The sequence below is a fragment of the Phaethon aethereus genome (genome assembly GCF_964289735.1).
Source record: "Phaethon aethereus genome assembly, chromosome: Z".
Taxonomy (NCBI): Eukaryota; Metazoa; Chordata; class Aves; order Phaethontiformes; family Phaethontidae; genus Phaethon; species Phaethon aethereus.
The window spans coordinates 11,281,970-11,306,838 of record NC_138577.1 but is presented as its reverse complement, the minus strand read 5'-3'; the positions used below and the strand labels follow the sequence as shown (position 1 = coordinate 11,306,838).

At 47.0% G+C, this 24,869-nt stretch overlaps 1 protein-coding gene across 1 annotated transcript in view; it reads right to left on the bottom strand.

Moving 5' to 3' along the window:
• Positions 1–24,869, bottom strand: part of DNAI1 (dynein axonemal intermediate chain 1) — a gene marked incomplete at both ends in the record, with an annotated part of 157,501 nt that overhangs the window by 24,173 nt on the left and 108,459 nt on the right. The window contains 3 exons of the mRNA XM_082013776.1: positions 7,758–7,943; positions 23,221–23,320; positions 24,210–24,358. Coding sequence (XP_081869902.1) covers positions 7,758–7,943; positions 23,221–23,320; positions 24,210–24,358 — 435 coding nt within the window. The remainder of the gene's footprint in view (positions 1–7,757; positions 7,944–23,220; positions 23,321–24,209; positions 24,359–24,869) is intronic.

The window sequence follows — 24,869 nt, the reverse complement described above, 5'->3', positions numbered from 1 at the left end:
ATTGTTCAACCTGAAGAAAAGAAGGCTCCAGGAAGACCTTGCTGCAGCCTTTCAGTACTTAAAGGGGGCTTAGAAGAAAGATGGGGACATTTTAGCAGAATCTGTTGCGATAGGACAAGGAGTCATGGTTTTAAACTAAAGGGGATTAGATTTAGACTAGATATAAGAAATAAATTTTTCACACTGAGGGTGGTCAAACACTTTCACAGATTTCCCAGAGAGATGGTAGATACCCCATCTGTGGAAACATTCCAGGTCAGGTTGGACGGGGCTCTGAGCAACCTGATGTAGTTGAAGATGTCCCTGCTCATTGCAGATGGGGTGGACTAGATGACTTTAAAAGGTCCCTTCCAACCCAAACTATTTTATGATTGTTTGATTGGAGCCTGCTGGCACATGGACCATCTCCTTTCCTGGAAACAGCTTTCCACAACTAAACAGTCCCCTCCTTTTGTCTCAGGCTACTCTAGATTGGGAGATACCCTGATGTGGGACAGTGGAGGAAGAAGGGATCCTGTGAGGCTGTGAAGGTCTTCCTGCTAAGCTGGTTTCCCCAGCACAGTGGCAGGGCAGCAAAGCGTGATGGCGATGGAGCAGGCAGAAGGAGCAGGGGATCCCAGTTTTGTCACTGCATGTCAGTATTCCCTTCAGTACATCTTGATTTACAGTTATAAGTCACAGATCTGTTTAGCAAAACAGCTGCAGGTCGCAAGCAATGCTGCATCCTGGCAACCTGCACACAAGCTGTACGGCCTTTTGCTGGCCTCAGTGTGTGCTAGGACCAGCATGTACTGACAGCAGGGATTATCAGAGCAACCACCTCCAGCCCTTCCTGCTCCAATGCAGGCTCAGAGTGACCTCTCCCCACAGATGTGTCTCTAACCTACCCTTCTTGAAGGCCTCCACAGCACTGGGTTTCCTTCCCGTACCAAGGAGTCAACACCGGTGTGTATGTTGTTAGATAGCCTACACAAGCGAGACAGAAAGCTGTGAATGGGTAGAAATAGGGCTCCACAAGTCACTGGATCCACCCCACAGTGCTCAGCTCTTCCCCTAACAGTGCAGAGAGCAGCTATCTGCAACTAGCCTAATGGGGGAGGGACTGAAAGGAAATCAAAAAGTATTTGCAAATCTCAGAGGAAGCAAAGCCATCAAGCTGCAGGTCAGTTTTTATGAGACCCACACTTATTTGTGTATGCCTCCTTATCAGGGGACCAAGTGGCATCTGGAGGAGGCAGTCCTGATGTAGGCAAGGCACAGCAGCACTTGACGCCAAATTCTTCCAGCACTGCTTGTGCTCTGTGCTTTTGGGTCACTGGGCAATTAGCCAGCCCTGAAAGAGGCACAAGGAAATCAGCCACTGTTTGAGCAGCACAGAAGCAACTGCAGGAATCTCAACAAGAAAGAAGTATTTGCATGAAAACAGAGGGACTAAGAATTACACCACTAGAAGAGCAAGACTTGAGCCACCTGGAGAGGAGAGGCGAGTGCCCTTCTCTTAGACAGAAAGATATCACATGAGAGCTTTTGAAATAGAAGTTTGGGGGCAAAATGTACTTCCCTCAGTGCTAAACCACTCACCAGTCCAGATCTGATGCGACCTCGGAGAATGTGTCTGATTTGTAGCTTCCGTCTGTACATTACAGTCCCATGTGCAGATGGACTGTACCTCCTGGTACAGGAAGGAGTTCAGGTTCATCTTCCTGTGCTGGTCGGTTCACCCCTTACAGCTACTGAAACAACTCCCATAGCTATGGGAAAACACTAGGAAGAGAAATAATCTCCTGGTCCTTAACTCCTTTATGTTTCTTCCCATTACCCTAGGTCACAGCAACACAAGGCTACAAAGCAGTGAGGTTCAGGGTCAAGCATCGCACTGTCCATTCACACTGGCCTATCTTAGGACCAGCTCTGGACCTGAGCTGCATTCCACCGAGGCTGGGTATAGGGACAAAACCAGGGTCCCTTACTGAGAAAGCACTGTGTGCAGTGGGTGCTGCTGGAGAGTCTGGTGAGGAAGCAACCTCAAGCCCCAGGAGATAGTGAAAGATGCAGTGCTGGGGAGGGGAATAGGCTGAAGAAGGGGTTTCCTACCATCTCCCTAAAACTTTGCACACTTCCAACCATCTTCCCCAAATCCCTGTCCTTCCTTCACCTCCTGAAAACCCCAACATCCTCCCACTGTCCATCACAGTCCCTCAAATCCTGACTGATCCCTCCCAGACCCTGCCATCAGCTATGGTCAAAGATCCAAGGTGCTTCAGGCTGCAAACTCAATGCTCCTTCTTTGGCTGAGCAGCCTTGGGCTGGGTCTGGACAAGGGCAAAATAATCAGGGCTGCAAAGAGGCAGGGGAGCAGAGGGAGTCCGGAGGTGACACTGCCTGGTGTGATAAGGCAGAGAGAGCAGAGCAGCTGCCCAGCATGTGCACATGGATAGAAAGACTCAGAGCCACCCCATGCCCCTCACTTGTCCCCACAACACAAGCTACTCACAGGCACCCAGTGCTGGACTCAAAGGTGTGTCCCTGCAGCTTCTGACCCATGCACAGCCCTGCCACCTCATCCTGGGATGTGCAAGCAGCTGTGTTTCCCTTCCCACTCCACTCATGCCCAGCTATACCCTGTCAGCCAGGATTTACTGCCTGGGAAGTAACTCCATTGTCCCTGAGGGACAGAGAAAGAGGTGACTTGCACATGAAGAAACCAGTAGCAGGAACAGAGACTGAGATAATCATCATAGATAATCCAAGATAAATATTCAAGACAAGCATCAGGCCAAGAATCTGGCTGCCTCCCCAGCTGTCAGTCTGGGTACTGGCCAATAAGTTTTCCTTAGCCTCAGCAAATGCTGTATTGTAACCTTTCTTTGACCCGCTTTCTTTTCTTCTCCCACTCTGCTCTGGTCTCCCAACATTTCTAAAACCACTTCACACTTTTTTTTACTATCTCCTGCTTACTTTTGGCATTGACAGGGATTGTGTCAGGCTATTTTATCAGTTTTTTAAAAACAAACCAAAGCCCATGAGCAGCTACATTCTTCTGACTGTGATGACAAAATGCTTTAATTTCTTCCACCCCTCAAATGAAACCTGGAAGGCTTACTAATTAAACAGCTCTGCCCCAAACTGATTCTTCTTACAGCAATTCTTCCCTCGAGTGAACTCAACCACCAAGGTCATTACAAATTAGGAACAATACTTTATTAGTCAAACAACTCCTGCCTGACAACCGCTGCAATATTTAAGGAGCGCTTCGAGTCCAAAAGTGGCTTGGACAACAGCAGAGAGCCACTTGTTCCTACTGCTGCATCTTAAAATACTGCAAGCATTTCTGCCCCACCTCTGAGCAGTAGGACCTAAACTAGTTTCACCAGGTCCCCTTGCACAGGACAATATCTGTTGGCATGAGCTTTGCCCCTGTACTCGGCACTGGTGAGGCCGCACCTTGAATACTGTGTTCAGTTTTGGGCCCCTCACTACAAGAAGGATGTTGAGGTGCTGGAGCATGTCCAGAGAAGGGCAACGAAGCTGGTGAGGGGTCTGGAGCACATGTCTTATGAGGAGCGGCTGAGGGAACTGGGGTTGTTTAGTCTGGAGAAGAGGAGGCTGAGGGGAGACCTTATCGCTCTCTACAACTACCTGAAAGGGGGTTGTGGCGACGAGGGTGTTGGTCTCTTCTCCCAAGTAACTAGTGATAGGACAAGAGGAAATGGCCTCAAGTTGCGCCAGGGGAGGTTTAGATTGGATATTAGGAAAAATTTCTTCACTGAGAGGGTGGTCAGGCATTGGAACAGGCTGCCCAGGGAGGTGGTGGAGTCGCCATCCCTGGAAGTGTTCAAAAAACGTGTGGATGTGGCGCTTCAGGACATAGTTTAGGGGACATGGTGGTTCTGGATTAATGGTTGGACTTGATGATCTTAAAAGTCCTTTCCAACCTAGTGATTCTGTGATTCTGCCCAAGCAGGGCTGGGTGACCAGGGAGATGGGTGTTCAGCACGGCCAATGCAGGACCATGCTGGTGGTAGTTTGATTGTAAACCCACCTTCAGCAAGCTCTGCTCTCTGCCTCACGGTTGCTCTTCCCACAAGGTTTGGGTTCATCTGTCTTTGGCCCTCTAACCTCCATGATTCCCAGGCTCTTGGATCTGGTGCTTAGCAGTTTCCAGAGGACTCACACAATCTAGAGACAACATCAGTAGGCACAGAAAACATCTACCTCATGGAGATAAATAAACCTCACTGCCCTGGGGTAAGGGGATGACTCTGTCCCACTCCAGGGACTTCAGCCTGAGGGTCTAGGGAGGTCTCCAGAACTAGGGAGGTCTCCAGGACCCAAAGCACCAGGGAAAAGACACAAGGACACCCACTGTGCTTGGCATGAGCACAGGGACCTCTGTACACAGACGTGCCCTTGACACAAGTGTCTGATAGGTAGCAGACCCCTTGTCGCCCAGCTTCCTCTCAACAACAAATGCACCTTTTCCCATGTGCCACTAAACTCCCACTCACAGGGAGTTTTAGGCATTTTTTGAAGCTTTTACTGCATGTCTTGGTGAAAGCCACTTCTGAAAACACCACCTGAGTGCTTTCAAAGAAGATCCCCCCTTGGCATATTTGTTCTGCCAAGTGTTCAGAAATGAGGCTGCACTAACACCACTGACAGCAAAACTCAGATTATTAAATAACACTTCTTAAAGATCCCAAAGTGTTTTACATATATGAATTAATTAATCTGCAGATCAACTCTGTGTATTACCTAAAGAGCTCTTGAACCTCCCTTCCTCACTCAAGGACATGAAAAGAGGAATGAACGAGGGTCTGATGAGAACCCAGGAGTCCTTATCCTCCCTATTTCCACATTTCCACTTATCCACTGCACTGCCTTTAATTAACAGGCAAACCAGAATAAATGCAGAATGGCTGAAATACCACCAGGATGAAGTTAGCTCAGTCTTTCTTGGTGAGCCGTATCTTGGAGCCCAGCAACAGCCAAGGAATTCACAGAACATGGAGCAGACAGCACTGCATCTATTTTTAGGGGAAGAACGGGTTTTTGGAATGACATGTGGCTATTAAGAGCTCTCTTGAAAAAAGGTGATTAGTCTGCTAGTCATACCTATCAAAAGCAGCTGTCCCAGCTGTGTGGGAAGCTAGTGGAAATGCTTCACAGGCAAACCCCTGTGACACCGGTGTGAAACAGAGGAGCAGTGGTACCTGGATGAGCCCCTGGCTGCCCTGTCCCACTGGCACCCTGAGTTCTGCCAGACCTCAGCAGAAGGCACCTTTTCATCCTCAGAGCAGCTAGTGGAAACAAGACCAGGCAGCTGATCTCACAGATGGTGTGAAGGCCCCAACCTCCAGAAGCACTGTCCATGGCTTGTCCTCCTGGGTGTTAGGCAGGTTTCCCCACTGGGCTCTGTGGGGATCGAGTGCCAGAAAGAACAGACTGGGGTACTGAGGTACTGAGCCAGGCACAGACAGGTTTCTCTATCTGCAAGGAGGCAGCTGGGATGCCAGGACTCCTCTGCAGAGCTTTGGACCCTCTCCACTTACAAAAATCTATGGATATTCTGCAACTGTTAACTTGTCCCTGGGGACTCCCAGAAAAGAGGGATAAGTGAAGCCATTTTACAGAGGAAAGCTGGCTGCACAGGGCAAAGGTTTAAAGAGCACACCAATTTGATCTACAGAGGAGCCAGGATCAATACTCTGGAAGCACATCTGACTCCCCATAGTGAGATGATACTCTTGCAAACATGGCTGGAGGCTTGCTGCTAACTAAGGATAGGAAGGAGGTGGACAGGAAGATGCAGTGGATGGCACTGCCTGTTCTGCCAGTGTTTGATTTCCCTCTATTAAAGTACCCTCTTGCAGCAGCTAAACCTCCTCACCACAGAGTCTCAGACACTGGCATCTAGTGCAGATGCCACATCAGCCATGAAAGGTAGACTCAGTTGTCCACTTGTGGCACAGAAAGGCCTCTGAGCTGGCTGGGCCAGATCTGCCACTTTCCAACCACATTGTATGTCACCTGTTTTAAATTCTCATGTCTTTCAGAGAAGAGCTGTAGCCAGGGGATCTGCACACATCACCAGCCATGCCTGAACATGCCTCCTTCATCTCCACATGTGCAAGAAACATTTAGTTCTGTGTTCAGCGTCTCATCAAACCTAACCAAGCAAGCAGAAGACAGATAGCTTAATAACATCAGAGCAGCAGAGTCCATTTCCATCCCATTTATATGTTGCCTGGGATATGGTACCTGTTGGTTTAAGGTCAGCAGTAAGTCACTGAGCCAATCCTGAGCTCACGATTTAAACTGCTTTGTCAACAACATGTAATTTGCCTCTGAAGAAAGTTGGCAAAGGGAGATGATGACACTTGTACCTGCATGGAGGACTGCTGCTGCCCACCAGGAGTGGAAGGAGACATCCAAATTCATTCTGACCCACAGTGCAGTATTGCTGGGTGCTGCTCAGCCCACAGCTGGCGTATGGAGGAGAGAGTCACATTTGGAGACCAATCTCCACTGCTGAACCCTTGTGCAAACAGGGTCCATGGCAGTCATGGTGCTTGACCACGCCCAGGAAGGACTCAAAGCAACCAGGAAACTTGTCCTCAGCCAAGCTGATGGCAGCCCTGAGGGCTCAGATAGTCTCGGGTTGCAGTTTCAATGGAAACAGAAAAGCATGAAGCATATGAGACATTCTTCTCCACAGGTCCCGTGCCCAGCCCCAAACAGACTGCCACACTACTGTGTTTTCTGTGCCATCTCAGCATAGGGAAGATTCACATTTCTGGTGGTGTCCAGCTGACGAGACTTTTTCAAAATCACTCAGAAGACTCTGGAGTGACACCAGGGTGATTAGTTCCTGGCCAAAGACCCTGCCTAATACAGTGCGTTAGTAGAGTATATAAAACCTTTCGGGGTATATAAATAAAAGATGATAATCTTGAGAAATTGCTGTCTTGGATCAGTTCTAAAAAGCCTTAAACTGAAAAAGGTCCATTAAACAAGAGACAACTGGATATGAGAATTACATGGGCTCAAACAGGATGCTGTATTTACAGCCATTCAGCTTATAGTTGGATGAAGCCCAGAAAGAAAGTCTAGTAAAGGACCTATGTGGGAGAAGTCATCATCCTTCATGACTGGCCCTTGTGGCTGGGTGGGAAAAGGGGCTTCACCAACTCAGAGGCACACGCATCTCCTTTCTGTCACTTGAGATAACGATCCCAAGTGTCTTCACAAATTAAAGATAGTGCTTGCTCATTTACAGTAGAGATGACACAGTGGTCAGGGGACAGGCTCTGATGATCCAAGAGTGCAAGAAGACAGGCAGCATGGGCTCTGTGGGAGGACTCAGGAAGGAGTTGGGACCTCCTTTACTTGGTTTCAAGGAGTTTTGCAAACAAAACCCAAAGCTCAGAAAAGATATGAGCTTTGGGAAAGAAATGAACCTCTGCAGAGATTCTGGGTTTGTCAGGACCATGGTAAGAAAGTGCACACAGACAGCAAACCCCCTTCCCACCAGTCCTGCCCAGGAGCAAACTGAGCCTTCTTACTCGTATAGGAATAGAGGTGGGGATCCAACATCCCACATATCCTGCCCAAAAGGCTTGAGGTAATCTGAAGCACCTTCCTAGAGAGAGCAGCTTTGCCACCATCATTGCACAGAGGAGAGAGGACAGTGATAAGGCACCAAGAGGCCTGCTGTGGTTTGTTATCTCTATTAGAGGAATGCAGGTCGTCTTTACCTTGGGCATCTTGCGCAGATTGGGAGAGAGCTTCAAGGAGGTAACGTGGCCTCGTTCATCTCCAATGATGACAACAGGGTAGACAGGGTTAAACTGGATATGGGTTATTTTATTTTTCTTCTTGGCCACCACTAGCTGGGTGCAGAGAGCTTCATACTTATTAATGCTCAGATCAAATACATGGGCCTGGGGAAAAAAAGGCAAAGAACACAAAAGAGATTAATCAGGCAAGAACATCATTCAGCAGCAGAACGATGTCTGGAGAAATCAGAGAGAAAAGGTCCCATGGAAGGCAGCGTCAGCACACGATTACCATCTGTGGTCAGAGCCTTTGTCCTTTTTTAAGTAAGCAGTGTGCAGAAGCTGACTGCTGCTTTTAAGGGACTGTCCCCCTCCTGCAGGGACTTCATGGGGAGAGGACCAGTATCCCACTGTGGGTGCAAGCTCTTTCCAAAACTCTCAGCAAGGCTCCAGCTGATCCAGACTGGAGAAGGCTCAGAGCCAGCACTGCTAACCTCACAGGTCTTAAATCTCCCTTCTCAGTATTGCAAGTAATGAGACAACCAGGTGTTAAATCCGAGCCTAACACAGATTGATGCACAAAGAAGGGGAATGCTATCAGAAATACTTATTACCACTTACAGCAGAGCTTTCCAACATTTCCAGCTTAATAATAACATTAAAGACTCAAACCAGTAATTAAGAGGGAAGTGATGGGAACCAGGACAGTATGATTAAGGGTGTACCCTAGGGTAAAGCCAGGGAAGCACAGGACAGCTCGGAGCTGGCAGCCCACTCCAGTTCAGCCGCTTCAGATGCTATGCCTGCATACATGCCCATCTCCCACAGCACCGAGAACAGCACCAGGTAAAGACGGGCCAAATGGAAAGGTGAGGATGGAGGAAGACAGACCCAAGGCCCCGCTCAGGTGGGATTCCCACTGGCACAGACCTCAGACCTATGGCATTGATACAGCAAGTGACACAGATCTGCCACATTACCAACTGCATGATAATGCATGTTTCATCATGACTCCAGATGGAACAGTGGTAGTTGCTTGATAGAATGTGTTAACTTAACGTTATCTCCCAACAATTGCAATTAGCTTCCATCATTGATACAGCCTGCAAAGACTGATAAATATGACATCCCTCTCTTCCCCAGTGCTGAAGTGAGCAGTCTCCAGTATGCTGGACTCCCACCTTGAATCCATCGTGGAGACTTTCAGCCTTGTGTTTCTTTTCCCTTTCTTGTCCTCAAAAAAACTATGTGAAGGAATAATCTATGCTAACAAGTACAGTGGGAATATAGGGGAAATTAGGACTGAACTACTTGTACATCTCCTGTCAGCTATGTCTTGTTTACCAGCACTTAAGAGACAAATGAGACATATTATTTCAACACTATGCCATGCTCTCAATTTGAATCTAGGAATTATCTGAAATTGGACAGTGTTACCCTATAAAATCTTATTCCAGAGAGCGTGGCAGGTTTTGTATGAAATCAGTACATGTACTTTCCCATCACACACCAAAGGGTTGGTGAATTTTATCTGAATCTATGTATAGTAAAGTGCTGGGAAATATGCAAGCACACATCCCTGGATGTCTCATGAGCTGCTGTGTCTTCATAGGACTCAGCATCTAGCAATTTGTGATGTCCTTGGTCTGGCCAGGATAATCACGCAGAGGTTTCACAGATGCAGACAACAAGATGGGGAAGACTCCCTCCAGACTGAAGTAAAGTAAAATTTTTCCAGATGGGGAAGAGTTTGAAAAGTGGACAGGGTTCTCAAACATATTTTGACAAAATCTATGACAGTATAATTCAAGAAGGGAATCCAAAGCATCAGTTACAGATACAGATCTGCACTTTGGTGAGTCCTTTCCCAATCAGCAGAAGCATAGTTGGAAAAAAAGTTTTAATTTTTATCTGCTCAAAATATCAGGTGCCAGCATTAAATTCTGAATCTAGGTCTGATACTTGAAGTCCCACAGTCCAGCCAATCTCATCCCAAGTTCCTACCTCTAGGCATAAAGATGGCTGTCCTGGCTCGTACTTTTACATCCGCTGTCTTACTACCTCTGAGAAGGAACAAGCTCTCTTTCAAGTATATCAGCCTGCCATGATGACCCACACTCACTGAATATTTAATTGCTTGCCTTCACAGAATACTTCTTTATTAATTTAAGGGCATGATTCATCCCTGCTCTCACCAATGGCACAAACTCAATGCTTAGTAACCTAAGAGCCTGGGAAATGCCCGCTGCTTGAGTTGCATCAATTAATCTACAAAAAAAAGCAACATGGAATTAGTGGCCAGGTTTCTTTTTAGCAGCCAGGTCTGCACTGCTGTTCTATAAGGCTGTGAATGTAACACACCTGCACACTCCACCCAGCACTGCAATGGAGAAAGATGGCAAGTCTGAAGGCTCAGTGTTGGAGTGCTGAGCAATGCAAATTATTCTGGGTGAGGCTGTTTTTCAAAAATGTCACTGACAACCCAGACAAGCACAATGCCTGGGATAAGAATTCAAAACCATCAGCAATGTGGAGAAGGTCAAAAGCAAACAAGTTTATGAATGTTCCTACTATAAAGCTCCTCTTTTATGAGCTTCTAAACAAATGGGCTTGTTTTCCTTTGCCAAGTGAATCATGGAAAAGAACAAACTATTCCAGTTCTTCAGCTGGAAGCATCAGCCTCCTATCAGCTGTCAGATGCTCCAGATGGAGGGGTGGACCACAGGCATTAGGAAGGACTTCAGAGGCTTTGGTTTAGAGGCTTACAGGCACTCTCAAGAGAGAGGGAAATGGGGTCACACCAACACTGTTATTGGTTCTTCGTAAGTAACCTAAAAGGGGCACAGGGCTTCCCACAACTCTTGAGGCAGCTTAACAGTGTTGTCAAACAGCAGAGCTGCATGTGACCAGCACCATCTGCAGCTCTGCCTGGGGCTTAGGGCAGGGCTTTCTGCCCAGAGAATGAGAGATTGAAAACCTGCAGCAATCCCGTGAGGTTCCTTAGCCCCATGAGCTGCCCTGCTGGGTCAATTCCTGAGATTAAGGATTATGGACTAGGAACCAGCTGGATCTCTCACCCCGGAGACTCACCAACAGCACACAGCTTCTCTCCAACCCATCACCCCAGTGGCCCCTATCCTTCCAGATTATAGATCACTGCTTACACACAAAGACTGCCTCTCAGGTCTTGCAAGATGAGCCCATTCTGAGTATATGACACAGAGAAGTGCCATCCAACTCCGCATGTGACTCAAGTATCAGACTCATGGGGAGCCATGATGACCACAGCCAGAGCCATATCCAGAGCCATATGACACAGAGAAGTGCCATCCAACTCCGCATGTGACTCAAGTATCAGACTCATGGGGAGCCATGATGACCACAGCCAGAGCCATATCCAAACCCTCTCAGTGGAGGGCAGGTGCCTCCATAGGGCACCCTTCTTCTCAGGGCAGGCAGTCGTCCAGCATCCCCCAGATGAGAGCTGTCGCCCAGACACTGTCAGGCAGCTGGTGCAAATGGACATTTTTGATGAGTGCTGATATTTGTATAACTTTCCACATGTGGCGGACAAGCACATTTACATATTCACTGACATACAACGTGCCACGTTGTCTTGGGCTCCCACAGCTCACAAGGTAGGCCTGCTTCCACCCATTGGTTCCCCATGCCTCCTTCAGTACCATAGCGTCACTCAGACTTTTATCTCCAAATACAGCAAGGCAGTGATGCTTGTCAGAATGTGACACTTCACAGTTCAATGAATCCATTGGAAACACGGTAACTTGCTCAGAGTCCCTAAAGCAGAAAGTGTAACTTTTGATGGGAAGGCAGCACATAGCAACACGGCAGTGTAGTGCCCCGTACTGCGACACCGGCTTGAGTTTTAATGGTACTGAGAAATGTGTAGGAACAAAAAGCATGTCAAAGCAGTGTCTTTGTCAGAGCTTACCAACCAGTGAGGGTCCCCCTGTGAATAGCCCCCTCATCCTGCCAGCTTTGCACACCACTTCTCCTCATGCTGCCTAGGGCTGGTCTCACCACTTCCCTCCCTGCAGGCGCCGACACCTGGGGCCACCACACACCCAGGAGTATTCTAGGAACTACATAGTGTTTCAGGGTTTCAAACCTCTGATTTTCAGAGTGTTTGAATAAACACCCACAAAAAGTGTTTCTACTGTGGTGCATGTCCCCAGACAGGGAGCTGGAGCCTCCTGACAATAAGCTTCTTTTCATCAGATACCTTCTGCAGATGCTGTAGAAGCAAATCAGGGACCTGCAGGGTCTGCAGCCCTGCTGCTTACAGACCACAGCAGACACCTTCATTCTTTCTGCTAATAAGCATTCAGATAATGGGAAAGGGAATTTCAGTGCTTTTGTTACAGAGTCCTTAGGAACAATATGTGGCCACTTGCTTAGAGGCACATAAATCAGACTCCAAGAACAAGAAACCTGGGGAGAGGCACAGGGAGGTAAAAGAAATCTGAAAATGTCTGAAATAGGAAAGTGCAAGAACTCTTCTCTGCTTCCCCCGGCTTAGCTGCAGATCACCAGGGAGAATAAAGCATGGGGCAGTAACAAATGATTCCAACAGCTATTTTATTTATGGTCCCTGTTAAACCTGTGTGCCCACCCCAAGGAAGTGCAAGAGGACATGTACCATCCTCCAAATGAAGACCAAGCTGTTGAGCTAAGCAGTTCCTTGCAGCATGGGGATTTATAAGCTGTCATCAACAACCATCAAAAGAAACCTAGACTCAAAATACCAAAGTGCTGGGCAGTCTGATGGTAGATATGCCAGACGGATGCTCAAAGCAGACTTGTCCTTGATGGAAAGACAGTAACTCTGGTAAGTCAGTAGCCCCTGAAAAGGAGCATTGAATTTAAGCAGATGCCTAGTTATGTCTGAGATGGGATCAGGTGAATCCTCTAGTCTCTGTCTGATGCTTTTTATTCAATAAGAACATTTTTAAATTACCATCTGGTTAACAAAGAGACTCTATGCTTGATGTACAGGCAATAATGGATCTAACTCTGCTGTGTTACAGTTGCAGGAAATATTTTACATAAATGAGTTTCTTTGATGCCCAACTCTCAAACAGAGAGAGAAGAAACCCAGCTCAGTTGTATCCAGACCAACAGCTCCTCCGTCTATGAATCACACAAATGTATTCCACCTCCCAAAATCCAGCAGTTCCCCACTGAGGCTCCACACAGCTGCTCTGTAAGCACAGCTCAGTGCACATCCAAGGCTATCACTGTAGCTCCAGTATCAAAACACATTCAGAGTTTTTAACATCTCATTTATCCCCACCCGCTCTGCAAACTGCACTTACAGCCTGAAAGTCAGCTCAAGCTCTCATCTACTCAGCACCTCAGTGGTGACTTGGACCCCTCTGTCCTTATACACTGCTGTCACCCCCTTCCCTGCATCACAGCAGCCTGGCAAGCCCAGGTGGGGAAGTGCCAGAGGATCTGGGAGAGAGCTGGACCCTCCAAACAGCACTATCCAAAAGCAACCAACCTCTTGGCTAGCAGAACAAACTGCTTGACTTTTGTGACTCATGAAGAAGGGAGCTGAAGCACTGCTTTGACCTACCCTGCCTTTATTGCATGCTTCAAACACATGCTGGGTCTGCTGTGGCTGCAGCCTTTGCTGTCCTTTTCTTCCAGGCTTACAAACCTTCATTCCCCAGCAGTGGTCTGGGCAATGCTAGCATGCTCAAAAACAACCTGATGGCAACAAGAACCAAGGCTGGGGGGAAATACATATGTGCGTAAGAACAAGGCAGATGTACCTGGTAACTTGGCAACAAAGAATAAAATCTGTGCAAGAGCAAAAGGTGAGGGATAATTTAATATCAAACTGCCCTTTACCAGTTGACATCTCTTTCACTGCTTGCTTTCACTGTCCTTGTGATGGATTTACCTCATTTTCTTGACTGAATCATGATACCTCATCCATTTGCAAACTCCACAGATGATTTATTTCAAACTCTCAGGTAATATATTTAACAAGTGGGCAGGCCACCTCCAGCCCCTGTCTAGCACCTGCTGAAGCATCCTAAAGGCACTGGGTGGGCAGGACGGCCCCAGCTTGCATCAAAGCACAGCTGCCGTGGAGGCCTTACTTTGCATGCTTTCTATACTCCCGCTGCAGCCAGAACAGCTTCCAATACAGTTAATTTTCTCTAGGAGGACATTTTCAGTTACAAATAAAGGTTGTAAGGCAGTCCTTGGTCCCTCTCACACCCGGGGCAGCCAGGGGCTTGGCAGGAGGAAAGGAGACCCGATTCAGAAAATACTCATTGCCTCCCTGCTTTTGCGATGACAACACAGGAATGCCAGTCCTTGGCTGCCCTGATACCAGCACCAGACAGACCCTAAAATCCACAGGTTTTCACAGCACTTGCATGCTACTGGCAAAAGGATGGACCCCAGCTCTGTTACAGGTATGTTAGAGGTTGCTTGGAGCTCAGGAGAATGAGCAGGCATCTGTGAAAGCTGCTTTTTAGGCTGAGCTGGGTGTACTTTGCCAGCCAGGAGCTGGCTGCATGTCCCAGGGTATGAGAGGGGGCTAAGCACATCCCTCTGCCCTGCAGCATCCCAGCCTGCTGCTCCAGGGTGCATGATACAGCAAGGAAGAGAACGTCTGTGTCACCTGGCGTAACTGTAGGAGCTGCTTCACTATAGGGCTGCATCTCTCAGCTTTTCCTCATTCAGTAAGAAAGAACTAGGTCATTCCCAATTTGACATGGTGCGAAAACAGCATCAGCCTCAGCTGATTTGACTCAGCTCCCACAAGTCAGTAAGAAATCAAAGCCTCAGCACGTAGAAGAGCTGCTATTCATTCAAACAGGCTGAGGACCATTTGACCTCTTCTGGAAATCCTGTTACATTGTTTTACAAGAAAGCGCTTGTTTATCTGAGCTAACTTCCTTGTCAAGTCACTACTTCTGCCAGTCTGGCTCTGCTCCCAGAGTCTTGGTGATCAGGATAATCTTCTTCATGTCTCAGTCCTGCACACTTCTGAATGCTGTTATCTGGTGCTAAATAGCTCATATATCCTACCCCTGAGCTGGTTGCACTTCAGTTTGGTATACTATGATTCTCTTATGTTGCCTGTAACTCTTTGGGATTTTTCCCTCTTTAACATTAATAGCATGCTTTGGAATGAATCACAAAGCCTCCTTCTGCTCTTCACTTTTGTACTAAATTTAATGTTACTTTCCAATTCAATTCTGAAAGGTGAAAGTCAAACAGAGAAACTAATCTGTGCCGAACTTGTGCAATAGCTAGACTGATGATAGCCGCTGGTACCTCTGCACTCCATTACAACCCTTTCTGCAACAGCACAGATGACCTTTCTTTAGAGACCTGCATCCAAAGTCCAGCCTGAGCCCTGGTCATGCTCATGGGGTGACTCTCCTCTGTATCTTCCAGGGTTTGCCTCAGCAGCACAGTGTTAGCGAGAGCCCAGCAGCACAGGCAGTCCCTGGCCTCTGCTTCCCTTAAAGTCCTGTTGCTTCCCCAATTAGTGCTCATTTCATGTTTCACATTTGGTTTGTGTCTTTATTGAATTTCATCTCACTGATTGCAAATTACTGCTGAGGTTGTTGAGCTCATTTACAATTTCAGTTCTGGCACCAAAGCACTTAAGTCCTGTCTGCTTAGTCCCTCCACAAATACTGCTGGGTTTCAGTGCCCACCCCAGCCCCTGAAGCATCCCTAACTGCACTGCACACACTGCTGCTGGTGACTTCCATCATGCCACATGCACCTTCTCAACTGCCCTGCAGTTTGCTTATGGGCTTGTGCCAACAGTGTTCCCAAAGTAAACCTGTAAGCATCTCCTTCCCCTCATCTGCCACGCCTGTTACTCTCAAGAACAGTATTAGATCAGTTTTATGTGATATGGCTTTATTAAAGCCTTACTAGACTGGTTGTTCCTTGATCTACCAGTGCTTTACAAATAGACCATTCAATGATCTGTTCCAGAATCTTTCTGGATAGCTTATTTAGGCTGTCTAATCTCTCCTGCACTGTCATGCTCTTGAATACTGGGCAAAGAGTCTTTCTTCCAGTCCTCTGACACGTTCCTATTCTGCCATCCCATCTCAAATACCTGGTGAAGAATAGGGAGACTGTTTCAACTAGTCCCTTGTGTGTGCCAGGAGAAATCTCCCAAGGCTGTGCGAGTCCCCCTGTGCTCTCTCTACTGTGACCCACAGCCCTGCCCCTGATGTCAGGCTGAAGCCATGTCCTCATAGACTAGGACCAATCTCCATCTCTTCACATGTTGGCAGGGTTCTGGCTACGCCCTGCCAGGGAGAGTCAGTGCTGGAGGCTGGGGAATGGGTGAATGCGGGCAGTTGCACAAGCAAGGGCAGCACTGAGTCTGATGGGAGAAGCAGTCACTGTTCTCTGCCACTTGCAGCCCTGTGGCAAGGCCAGCAAAGCTGTTCATAAGGCAGGTATTGAACTGTCACAGTTTGGAGACTAGCATTTAAACCTACCAGCACAGAATTCAGGTCTTTATAAAATGCCAAGCAATAAACATCAAGGTTCAGGAGCTGCTGTCTCTGTACAGCAGAATGGGGCAGACAGCTGGAGGCTCTCACTGTCCCTAATGCCAATTGTCCCCACTTGCAAATTGAAACCTAAGTGAGGGGCCATTCTTAGTGGCAGCTGATAGCGAAGAACAGAGAGGTACCTTAGAGCAGCTTTCTAAACTCTTGCAGATACTCCTGATGGGCTCTGTGCTCCCAGTAGGTTTTTATGGAAAGTCTAACAGGTGAATCAACAAAACCTTTGGAGATGCTGCCCAAGTAATTTCTTCACTCACATATGTCCATGCAAGCAGAAAAAGGCAAACTTGGTTCCTGTATGGCTGAATGAACTAGTTAATCTCAACAGGTGGGTTTCATCAAAATGCTGTATTTCATAACCTGAAAGGACAATAGCTTTAGTAATGAAATCTGGCCTGCGAGCATCTGTGTAAGAAACAATTTCCGCAAAGCCACTGACAAAAGAGGTTTAACTTAGAATCATGGAATAGTTTGGGTTGGAAGGGAGCTTTAAAGGTCATCTAGTCCAAGCCCCCTGCAATGAGCAGGGACATCTTCAACTAGATCAGGTTGCTCAGAGCCCTGTCCAACCTGACCTTGAACGTTTCCAGGGATGGGATAATAGCACTTTTTTCAGACAATGGCAGCAAAACTTTTCTCCAGGGATTTATTTATATCACTTTGCACTGAAACCAACTACTGTGCTGACAGTCACCTCACCTGCAACTCAGTAGCTAAGGGATGTGAGTGAGCAGTAGTATCCTGAGGTGCCTGATGCACATCCTGAGGTTTGGAGCCTACCAGAACACCCTATGATGGGATGGGAGCTGCAGCAGGATAGAGGTGAGGGCTCAAACCCTGCAGGGCAAACCAAAGTCTTCCTGGCTGTCTTTATTCCCTAAAAGCAGCTCCTAGGGGAGAGAAATGCCAGCGCAAAGAGAGCCTAGTAGCTGTGGGAAAGAGAAGGGAGGACAGCCTGACTGGCACAAAGTTGAGGCAGCATTAATTCCAGGGACTCTGCCCATCTACCTCATTGAGCTTTGACATGCTACCAGCCCTTGTTTTAAAGCAGACGTAAGTCTGCCCAGCAGTCCACATCAATCTCAATGATTCAGCAGGGAATAAGAAAGAGCCTTTTAGGTTTTGTGGCAGAAGAAAATGAACAGTTTTCCTGGAAAACAACCACTTATGCTGTGAATGCCATTTCAAAGCCATTTTAAGAAAGCCCCTGCCCACTTCAGCCTACTCAAAGGTCTTTCTGGTGATGGAAAAGGGACCTGTACTCATTCAGTGTTTTCACTCCCCAGCAATTCACAGAATCACAGAATCACAGAATCATTAAGGTTGGAAGGGACCTTCGAGATCATCAAGTCCAACTGTTAACCCAACATCACCATGCCCACTAAATCATGTCCCGAAGCGCCACATCCACACATTTTTTGAATGCTTCCAGTGATGGTGACTCCACCACCTCCCTAGGCAGCCTGTTCCAATGCTTGACCACTCTCTTGGTGAAGAAAGTTTTCCTAATATCCAGTCTAAACCTCCCCTGGTGCAACTTGAGGCCATGTCCTCTCATCCTATCACTAGCTACTTGGGAGAAGAGACCTCGCCACAATCTCCTTTCAGGTAGTTGTAGAGAGCAATAAGGTCTTCCCTCAGCCTCCTCTTCTCCAGACTGAACAAGCCCAGTTCCCTCAGCCGCTCCTCATAAGACTTCTGCTCCAGACCCCTCACCAGCTTCGTTGCCCTTCTCTGGACACACTCGGGCACCTCAGCATCCTTCTTGTAGTGAGGGGCCCAAAACTGAACAGAGTATTCAAGGTGTAGCCTCACCAGTGCTGAGTACAGGGGTACAATCACTTCCCTACTCCTGCTGGCCACACTATTGCTGATACAGGCCAGGATGTTGTTTCATAGCTTGGAAAGGATGGGTATCAAGACAACAGGCATTTCTTTGGCATCTTATCCTGTAAGTGAGAAACAACAGGAACCTGGTCTTCAAGAGTTCTCATACAAAACAGTGTTCAGTACAATATGTTTCTATAAGCAGGAAAGGGCACACTCGCTTCCTGAGCAGCACAAAGCGTTAGCTAATTTCCTGAAGGTTTGGGTCATTTCAAGTATTTCACATCTTGAAAGGTCAACAGCTCCAGTAATGGGGAAAAGCCTTGCAGCATCTGTTTGAGTGGCTTTCTCTGCAGAGTGCACACTTGGATGGCATTTATCTTGAGGCTATCAATATTTACTAAAGATGGCTATAACATCACCTTGCTCTTGCTGCATTAGTCATGAAGGACAGAGACCACAAAAACATGAGAGCAAATGGACTTGTACTTAGTGCATGCTTCCAAGCCTATTGCAAAACCCCTGGGATTCTCCTTCTCATACAAGCATATTTCATAGCATCAGAGGCTTAAAAGGTAATTCAGGTTGGAAGAGTCTCCCAGAAGCCTCCATCCTCCTGCCCAAAGCAGGGTCAGCTCTGAGGTCAGATGTGGTTGCTCAGGGCTCTACCCAATCTGGTCTTGAAAACCGCCATGGACAGAGATGGAACCACTTCTCTGGGCAAGATGTTCCATTACTTGACTGCCTTCACAGTGAAAGTTTTTCCTTACATCCAGTCCAAACCTTTCATTTAAACTCGTTTCAGCTGTTGTGTCTCATCATCCCTTCATGCACTGCTGTGAAGGGCTTGGCTCTAACTTCTTGATGACCTCCTTGTAGGCACTGTCAGGCTGCTGCTGGGTTCCTTCTCCAGGCTGAACAAGCCAGCTTGACCATGCCATTATAGCCATTGCACAGGGCAGCTGTGGTCCACAGTTTGGGATCCAACCATCTGGGGACACTTGTGACATGTGTGTCTTTGGTTATTTTAACAGGGTAACAATTCATGCATGAATTCAGCCCAAGAAAGCACAGGTATTGCATTCCACCCCTCCCCACTTCTCTGTCCTCTGTCCTTACAATAAGCTGACCAATACACCCTAAGTGCAAGGGTCCGAGTATCCAAATCCACCTCCACAAAGCAGGTCTATCATCCCAGCTAGACTTTTTCTTCATGTCAGGCTTTTACCATTTACAACCTAAAATAAACGAGGTTGTAATGTAAACTCTAACCTCATTTTATTTCGGTGCTAATCACGTCAGTATCTGCACCCATGTCCCTGTAGGAGATGGCCTGGAGGGACCACAGAGCTCCTGCCAGCCAACCGACCTGCAGGACTCATGTTTAGAAATAACAGATCTCTCCACCTGTCTGCTTTAGGAACCACTGTGGAGTCTTCAAGGAATGTGAGTGTCATCTGAAATGCAATCACAGAGCAAAACTGCAGTGGACTGACTTGGTACACTGATTGAAACCAAAGCTGAATGCTCTATAGCAACCACTCTGAGCACATGCAGCAGAGACTAGCTTCCATAAAAGCAGCTGGCTGTCCAGTCCTTTTAAAATCAGGCCACTTATTTAGGCACTTAGTTATAGAATTGGGAGTTTTTTTCCAAGCGGCGTTGGCAGAGATGTGCACATCTCAATGATCATTTTATCTTATTTCAATTTTCATTGCAAATCATTTATGCTCTTTCTGAAATAAAATGGCCATCAGGCAGAGCAGGAGACTAAGGAAATTACCCAGAACACGATAAAGAGCAATAGTAGCAGTTAGTATCCACTGCACCAGCAGTAGAACGCACACACTCAGGCTATTTATGAAGAGGTGGTGCTGTCCGAAGAAGACGCCTAGCTGCCAACAGACCTTTTATCACAATGCCTCTGAAATTTACAGCTTTTCTTAAATCCCCACCTCCTGGATTCATGGGCATTAAAAGATTTTTAGATTCTAAAATGCTTACTGCAGGGCGGTTGGACTAGATGACCTTAAAGGGTCCCTTCCAACCCAAACTATTCTATGATTCTATGATTTTACGGTCCAATTTGCAAGTCAGTCTTAGGAGTTAGGGGTGTGATACACATATTTTGGACACATAGCATCAGTTTGAATATGGAAATGTCTTTTTCAAAATACACCAGGTATCCCTTTAAGACTGCAATTAGGGCCTGATTTTAAAACCACCTCCAGGCAACCTTCAATTTTTGCAGGCGTAATTATGTGCAGATGCAAAGCTAGAGGCTGTTTTTGAACAGGAGGCCTTTAATGTTCTATTTTCTGGCTGCACATCCTGTAGTTTTCTGTATCCTGTTAATGTAGATTTTTCCCAGCATTAATGGAGACTGCCCTTTGTGAGGTGCTGAGTTATGCCTAAGAAGTGCACTCTGCTACAAAGTGGAATATGTCCAGGAATGAAAAGGCTGTAAACAACTATTTATTCCACTTCCACTGCAGATCTAGATGGTTCTGTTCAAAATAGAAACTAAACCATGTCTCAGACACACACTGCTGCAACCAGCAAGGTTAGTGGCTACCGCAGAGGCCCAGGATTTCTATCTGCATCAGTCCTGGCCAGCCTACTTCAATGGGAAGACAAGCTCTCACCTGAACATTTCTTTCTAGGCAGCCCAATTCTGGGCTGCTCCTGGCTGATGGCCACTCTTCTCAGAGTCTGGGATTAAAGACATAACGCAGAATTACCTCCTACTAGATTAGGATCTAATTAGGATTACTGAATTAGATCCAGGGTAGGACAACCAAGGTGAGATACCCTGGGTGCAGTGCTGCCAAGTCAGACAGTCTTCCATCTTATCTACAACGTCATATGAACTCCAGGCCCATGGATGCTGCAGCTAATGTGATGCTGCAACAACACAACTAGAGTCACTGCAGCAGTGGCTAGGACAAGCTAGGGGTGGGATGGAAAGAACCCATTACACAAACTCGGCAAGTCCTCAGGAGCTTCTCTGAAGCAAGCAAAGCTCTGACAAATAACCTGGCCCAAGTGAGTAGCATGAAGCCTCCCTAGAGATGAGCTATCACTGCAGAAACTTGACCACATGAATAAGAAATCCAAGTACACACAGTGTTTACCCTCCACCTGCTCATGCTGCCCAGGAAGTATCACTGCCTGCAGACATCTCCATCCTCTTCCCCACAGTTAGGCACCAGAACACAGCTTGGGTACCCACAGTTCTCTGCACTGCTCACCACAGCACTCAATCAAAGCTGTGAATGTCAGCAGGACCCTTGACAGGCTTGAGGGCGCACACAACTTCACTTGTGGAAAACAAGTCAGAGGATGTGTAACACTGAATGCGTTCATTACATTCGTGCAGGCCCTTCATTTGGTGTATGGGAGAATGGGGGCAGACAGATCCATCAACAAAGGGCCCAGTCCTGACCCTGCCTGCAAGGGAAAAGCATCAACACTGCTTTCTGTAGGCTGTGGCATCCTGAGCTTCCCAGGGAGACCAGATGCACCAGTGAAGAGATTTCTATTGCTTAGCTTGGGAGAGACAAATTCACAGCCTGAGACAGTGTATCATTGAAATGAATTTTTTGCTATAACATAAAGGTTAAACTACAATAAAGTTGCCAAGGCATCAATTCAATGATAGAAATATATAAAGGCCATCTTTATCCTAGAGTAATTTGGCCAAACTGCACAGACTTTCCAGTTTACACTAGCAAAACATACAGCCCATGGTGGCAGAGCAATGTGGCCTTACAGTACAAAACCAGTGTTGATGGATAGCTACGTGCCCTGGCTACTTGCCAGGCCCAAATTAACCATCTGAACTACTAGGATGGATGGCTAGGGGCAAAAATATAACTGCCATCATCTCAGTATTAGGACTGGTCTAAGTACTTTGTTAGCAAATCATTACTCTTGGAGACAGCCTCACATAGTGAGAAAACGTTGATTTTATTTAATTGGAACAAAGTTCTATTGGCTGACCCTGGGCGTATTACTATAATTGATTTTTTAATATCAATATAAGTATATAACCACTTTATTCTATTGCTTCTCTATACCTTGGAGGTTCAGAACCAATGCCCTGATTTCTGCTCATATTAGGGGTGCTCTGATCTGGAGCATCATCTCTCCATCCCCAGAGATGCACTGGTTAATAAGCTGATTTCACATAGACAGAGTTAAGTGTTTTTCTCCTGGCATGTGCAAGATGATGTACTCAACACAAGGGCAAGCAGGGACTTGCATGCACTTGCAACACCTACCTTAATGAACCAGGAACAGCACTGAGAAGGAGTGAGCAATTCATGCCTGGGGATATGCATGCCACAGGCAGGAAAGCACAGGAAAAAGCAGCCTATTCCTTGAACCCTGCTTTCCTCTCTGTCCTGTGAGGACCTCCATCCCTGGAGTAAGAGGAGCAAACTAGGACTGCAGGGAGCTTTGGCTTGTTTATGCTAGAGCTTGGGCGGGCATAGCCCCCAAGAAGCATCTGTGCTTAGAGGAGAGGGCTCACATGCATTTCTGATGCATTTGTCAAGGCTGCAGTGAGATGTGCAACTGATCTTCAGCATCTGCTAAAAGCTCTCCAATTTGTGATTTAATGTCAGCTATTTGCCTGATTGGGCTGCAGCTGAGACATTTCTGGCCTTGTTGCTTGTAGGGGTGCGGTATACCTTAGGGGGAGAAGAAGTAAGAAATGCTGCTGCCCAGGTTTCCTTATCTCCATTGCTTTATGACTATGTGTCCTCTGTAATCAGACTGAGTGAAAAAGAACTAATAGTTTTAGGGCCTTGAGCTATCAAAATAACCCTGCTATCCTGAGGCAAGCAGCTTAGGCAAGCTGCAGCCAACTCAGCCCATCCCTGTGGTGCATTCCTGCTGGTGGAGATCTGCAGCTCCCCAACATGCTTGGCCAGGATTGGGCTGACCCGTCCCCACGCTCAACCTTAATCTCCCTTGACTTTCTCTCAACTCAAATCAGAGTGGTGTTGCTCCCAACCTCTCACCTTGCCATCAGTGGTGACTGCAGCAAAGACCGTGGAGGAGTAAGGAGACCATGCAACGTCCCCTACAGCAGAATTCAGGTCATAAATAAACATCGGAGCCCTGTAAAAAAAGACCCAGGGAGAAGAACTCATTTAAACACATGCCGCTCTAGAAGTGAAACATTGAGCTATAAACACTTTGATGCTGCAACCTGTGTTGTTCAAGGCTAGCTGCAGAAGTGGGAGATGGGGTATTACTCTAGGTCAGATATCAGCCAGGGTCTGAGCCAAAGGCAAAGCAAAGCTGAGCATCAACCCAAATGGGTCAGGATGAGTCCTGCAGCGATGAGAAGAAAGGTAGCATGTTTCTTTTTTTCTGAAAGCCTTTTGAAAGCTTCCCCCCAACACACACAGCAAGATGGAGTCTCTCTGGTTAATAATAATACAAGAAAAAGTGATTTTCCCTCTCTGGACTTCTGACAACAACATTGAATATTAGAGCAGTATTGGCAACAGGAAATATTTTACTCTGACTGATTTACAACAAAATCAATTTCCTGATTGAAACCAGACATTCCTCAACCACTAACCCTGAACTTCATTATGTATTTATAAATGTTCCTTTTTTTTTTGCCTCTCTGGTTCTTAGGAGGTGTCTTACCCCTGAGGCCGTAAGCCAGCCCCTGACATTTCTATATAGCATTGCTTCAGAAGAATTACCTTGGCACAGCAGGTCCTGCCTAAAGAAAGCCAGGTCCAAAGCAACGCAGTCAGGCTCTGTGCTGAACTGCATTACTTGGCAAGTTCCTGGGGCAGCTGATGCTAAATCTTATACCTCATACCTGAGGAGTACAAATCTGAGTCATCAGCCCCCAAAATAGAGATAAGAGAGAAATTAGCAATATCAACACCTAAGAGGTAAACTGAGACAGGTATGAACAGAGTCAACACATGCAGCTGACATGTCAAGCTGGACCTCCCTGCCTATGCCAGGACCCAGCAGGACCTACTTGATAGTGTGATCCCAGATCTTGACTGTCCAGTCAGAGCTGCAGGAAATGAAGACTTTCAAGTGGTACGGATTCCAGCTGACTGAGTCCACAGCCATGTGATGGGCTTCAAACACATCCAGAAATTGGCTTGAATAGCATTTTGAACACTGCAATGGAAAAAACTAGTTAGCAATTAGAGCTAGACCTTCTTCTGCAGTTCATATTCCTGCAGAAAGATGCCTCTGAATACCTGTATGGCCTCTCAGGCTCCTCTGGGCTGGCTGGGAAGCGGTGGTTAGTACCCAGAGGTGCTACAGAAACTAAATGGATTAGCACATGCTGTTTCACCACACTTGCAAGAAATGCCAAGCTCCCCTCTGCAATACACAGAGGTAGGAATTGAAGTTGTCTGGCGGGATGTACAGCCAGAGCCAGGCCTCAGAGCCTATTCTGCACTGCAGGAGCTGCATTGCCTTCCTGCCAGCCTGGGTTCCTGCGGTGCCTCTGCAAAAGGCGCTTGGGAAAGGCAGGGGAAATGGCTCTTGTGTTGCTCAGGTGCACACAGCACTGTGTGCGTTTCAAGTATCGCAATTAAAACCTCCAGTAACAGTGTTCTCAGCACAAGAATGACCTATCAGACCCTTTGGCTCTAAGGATTTTGGGAATATGCCAAAAGTC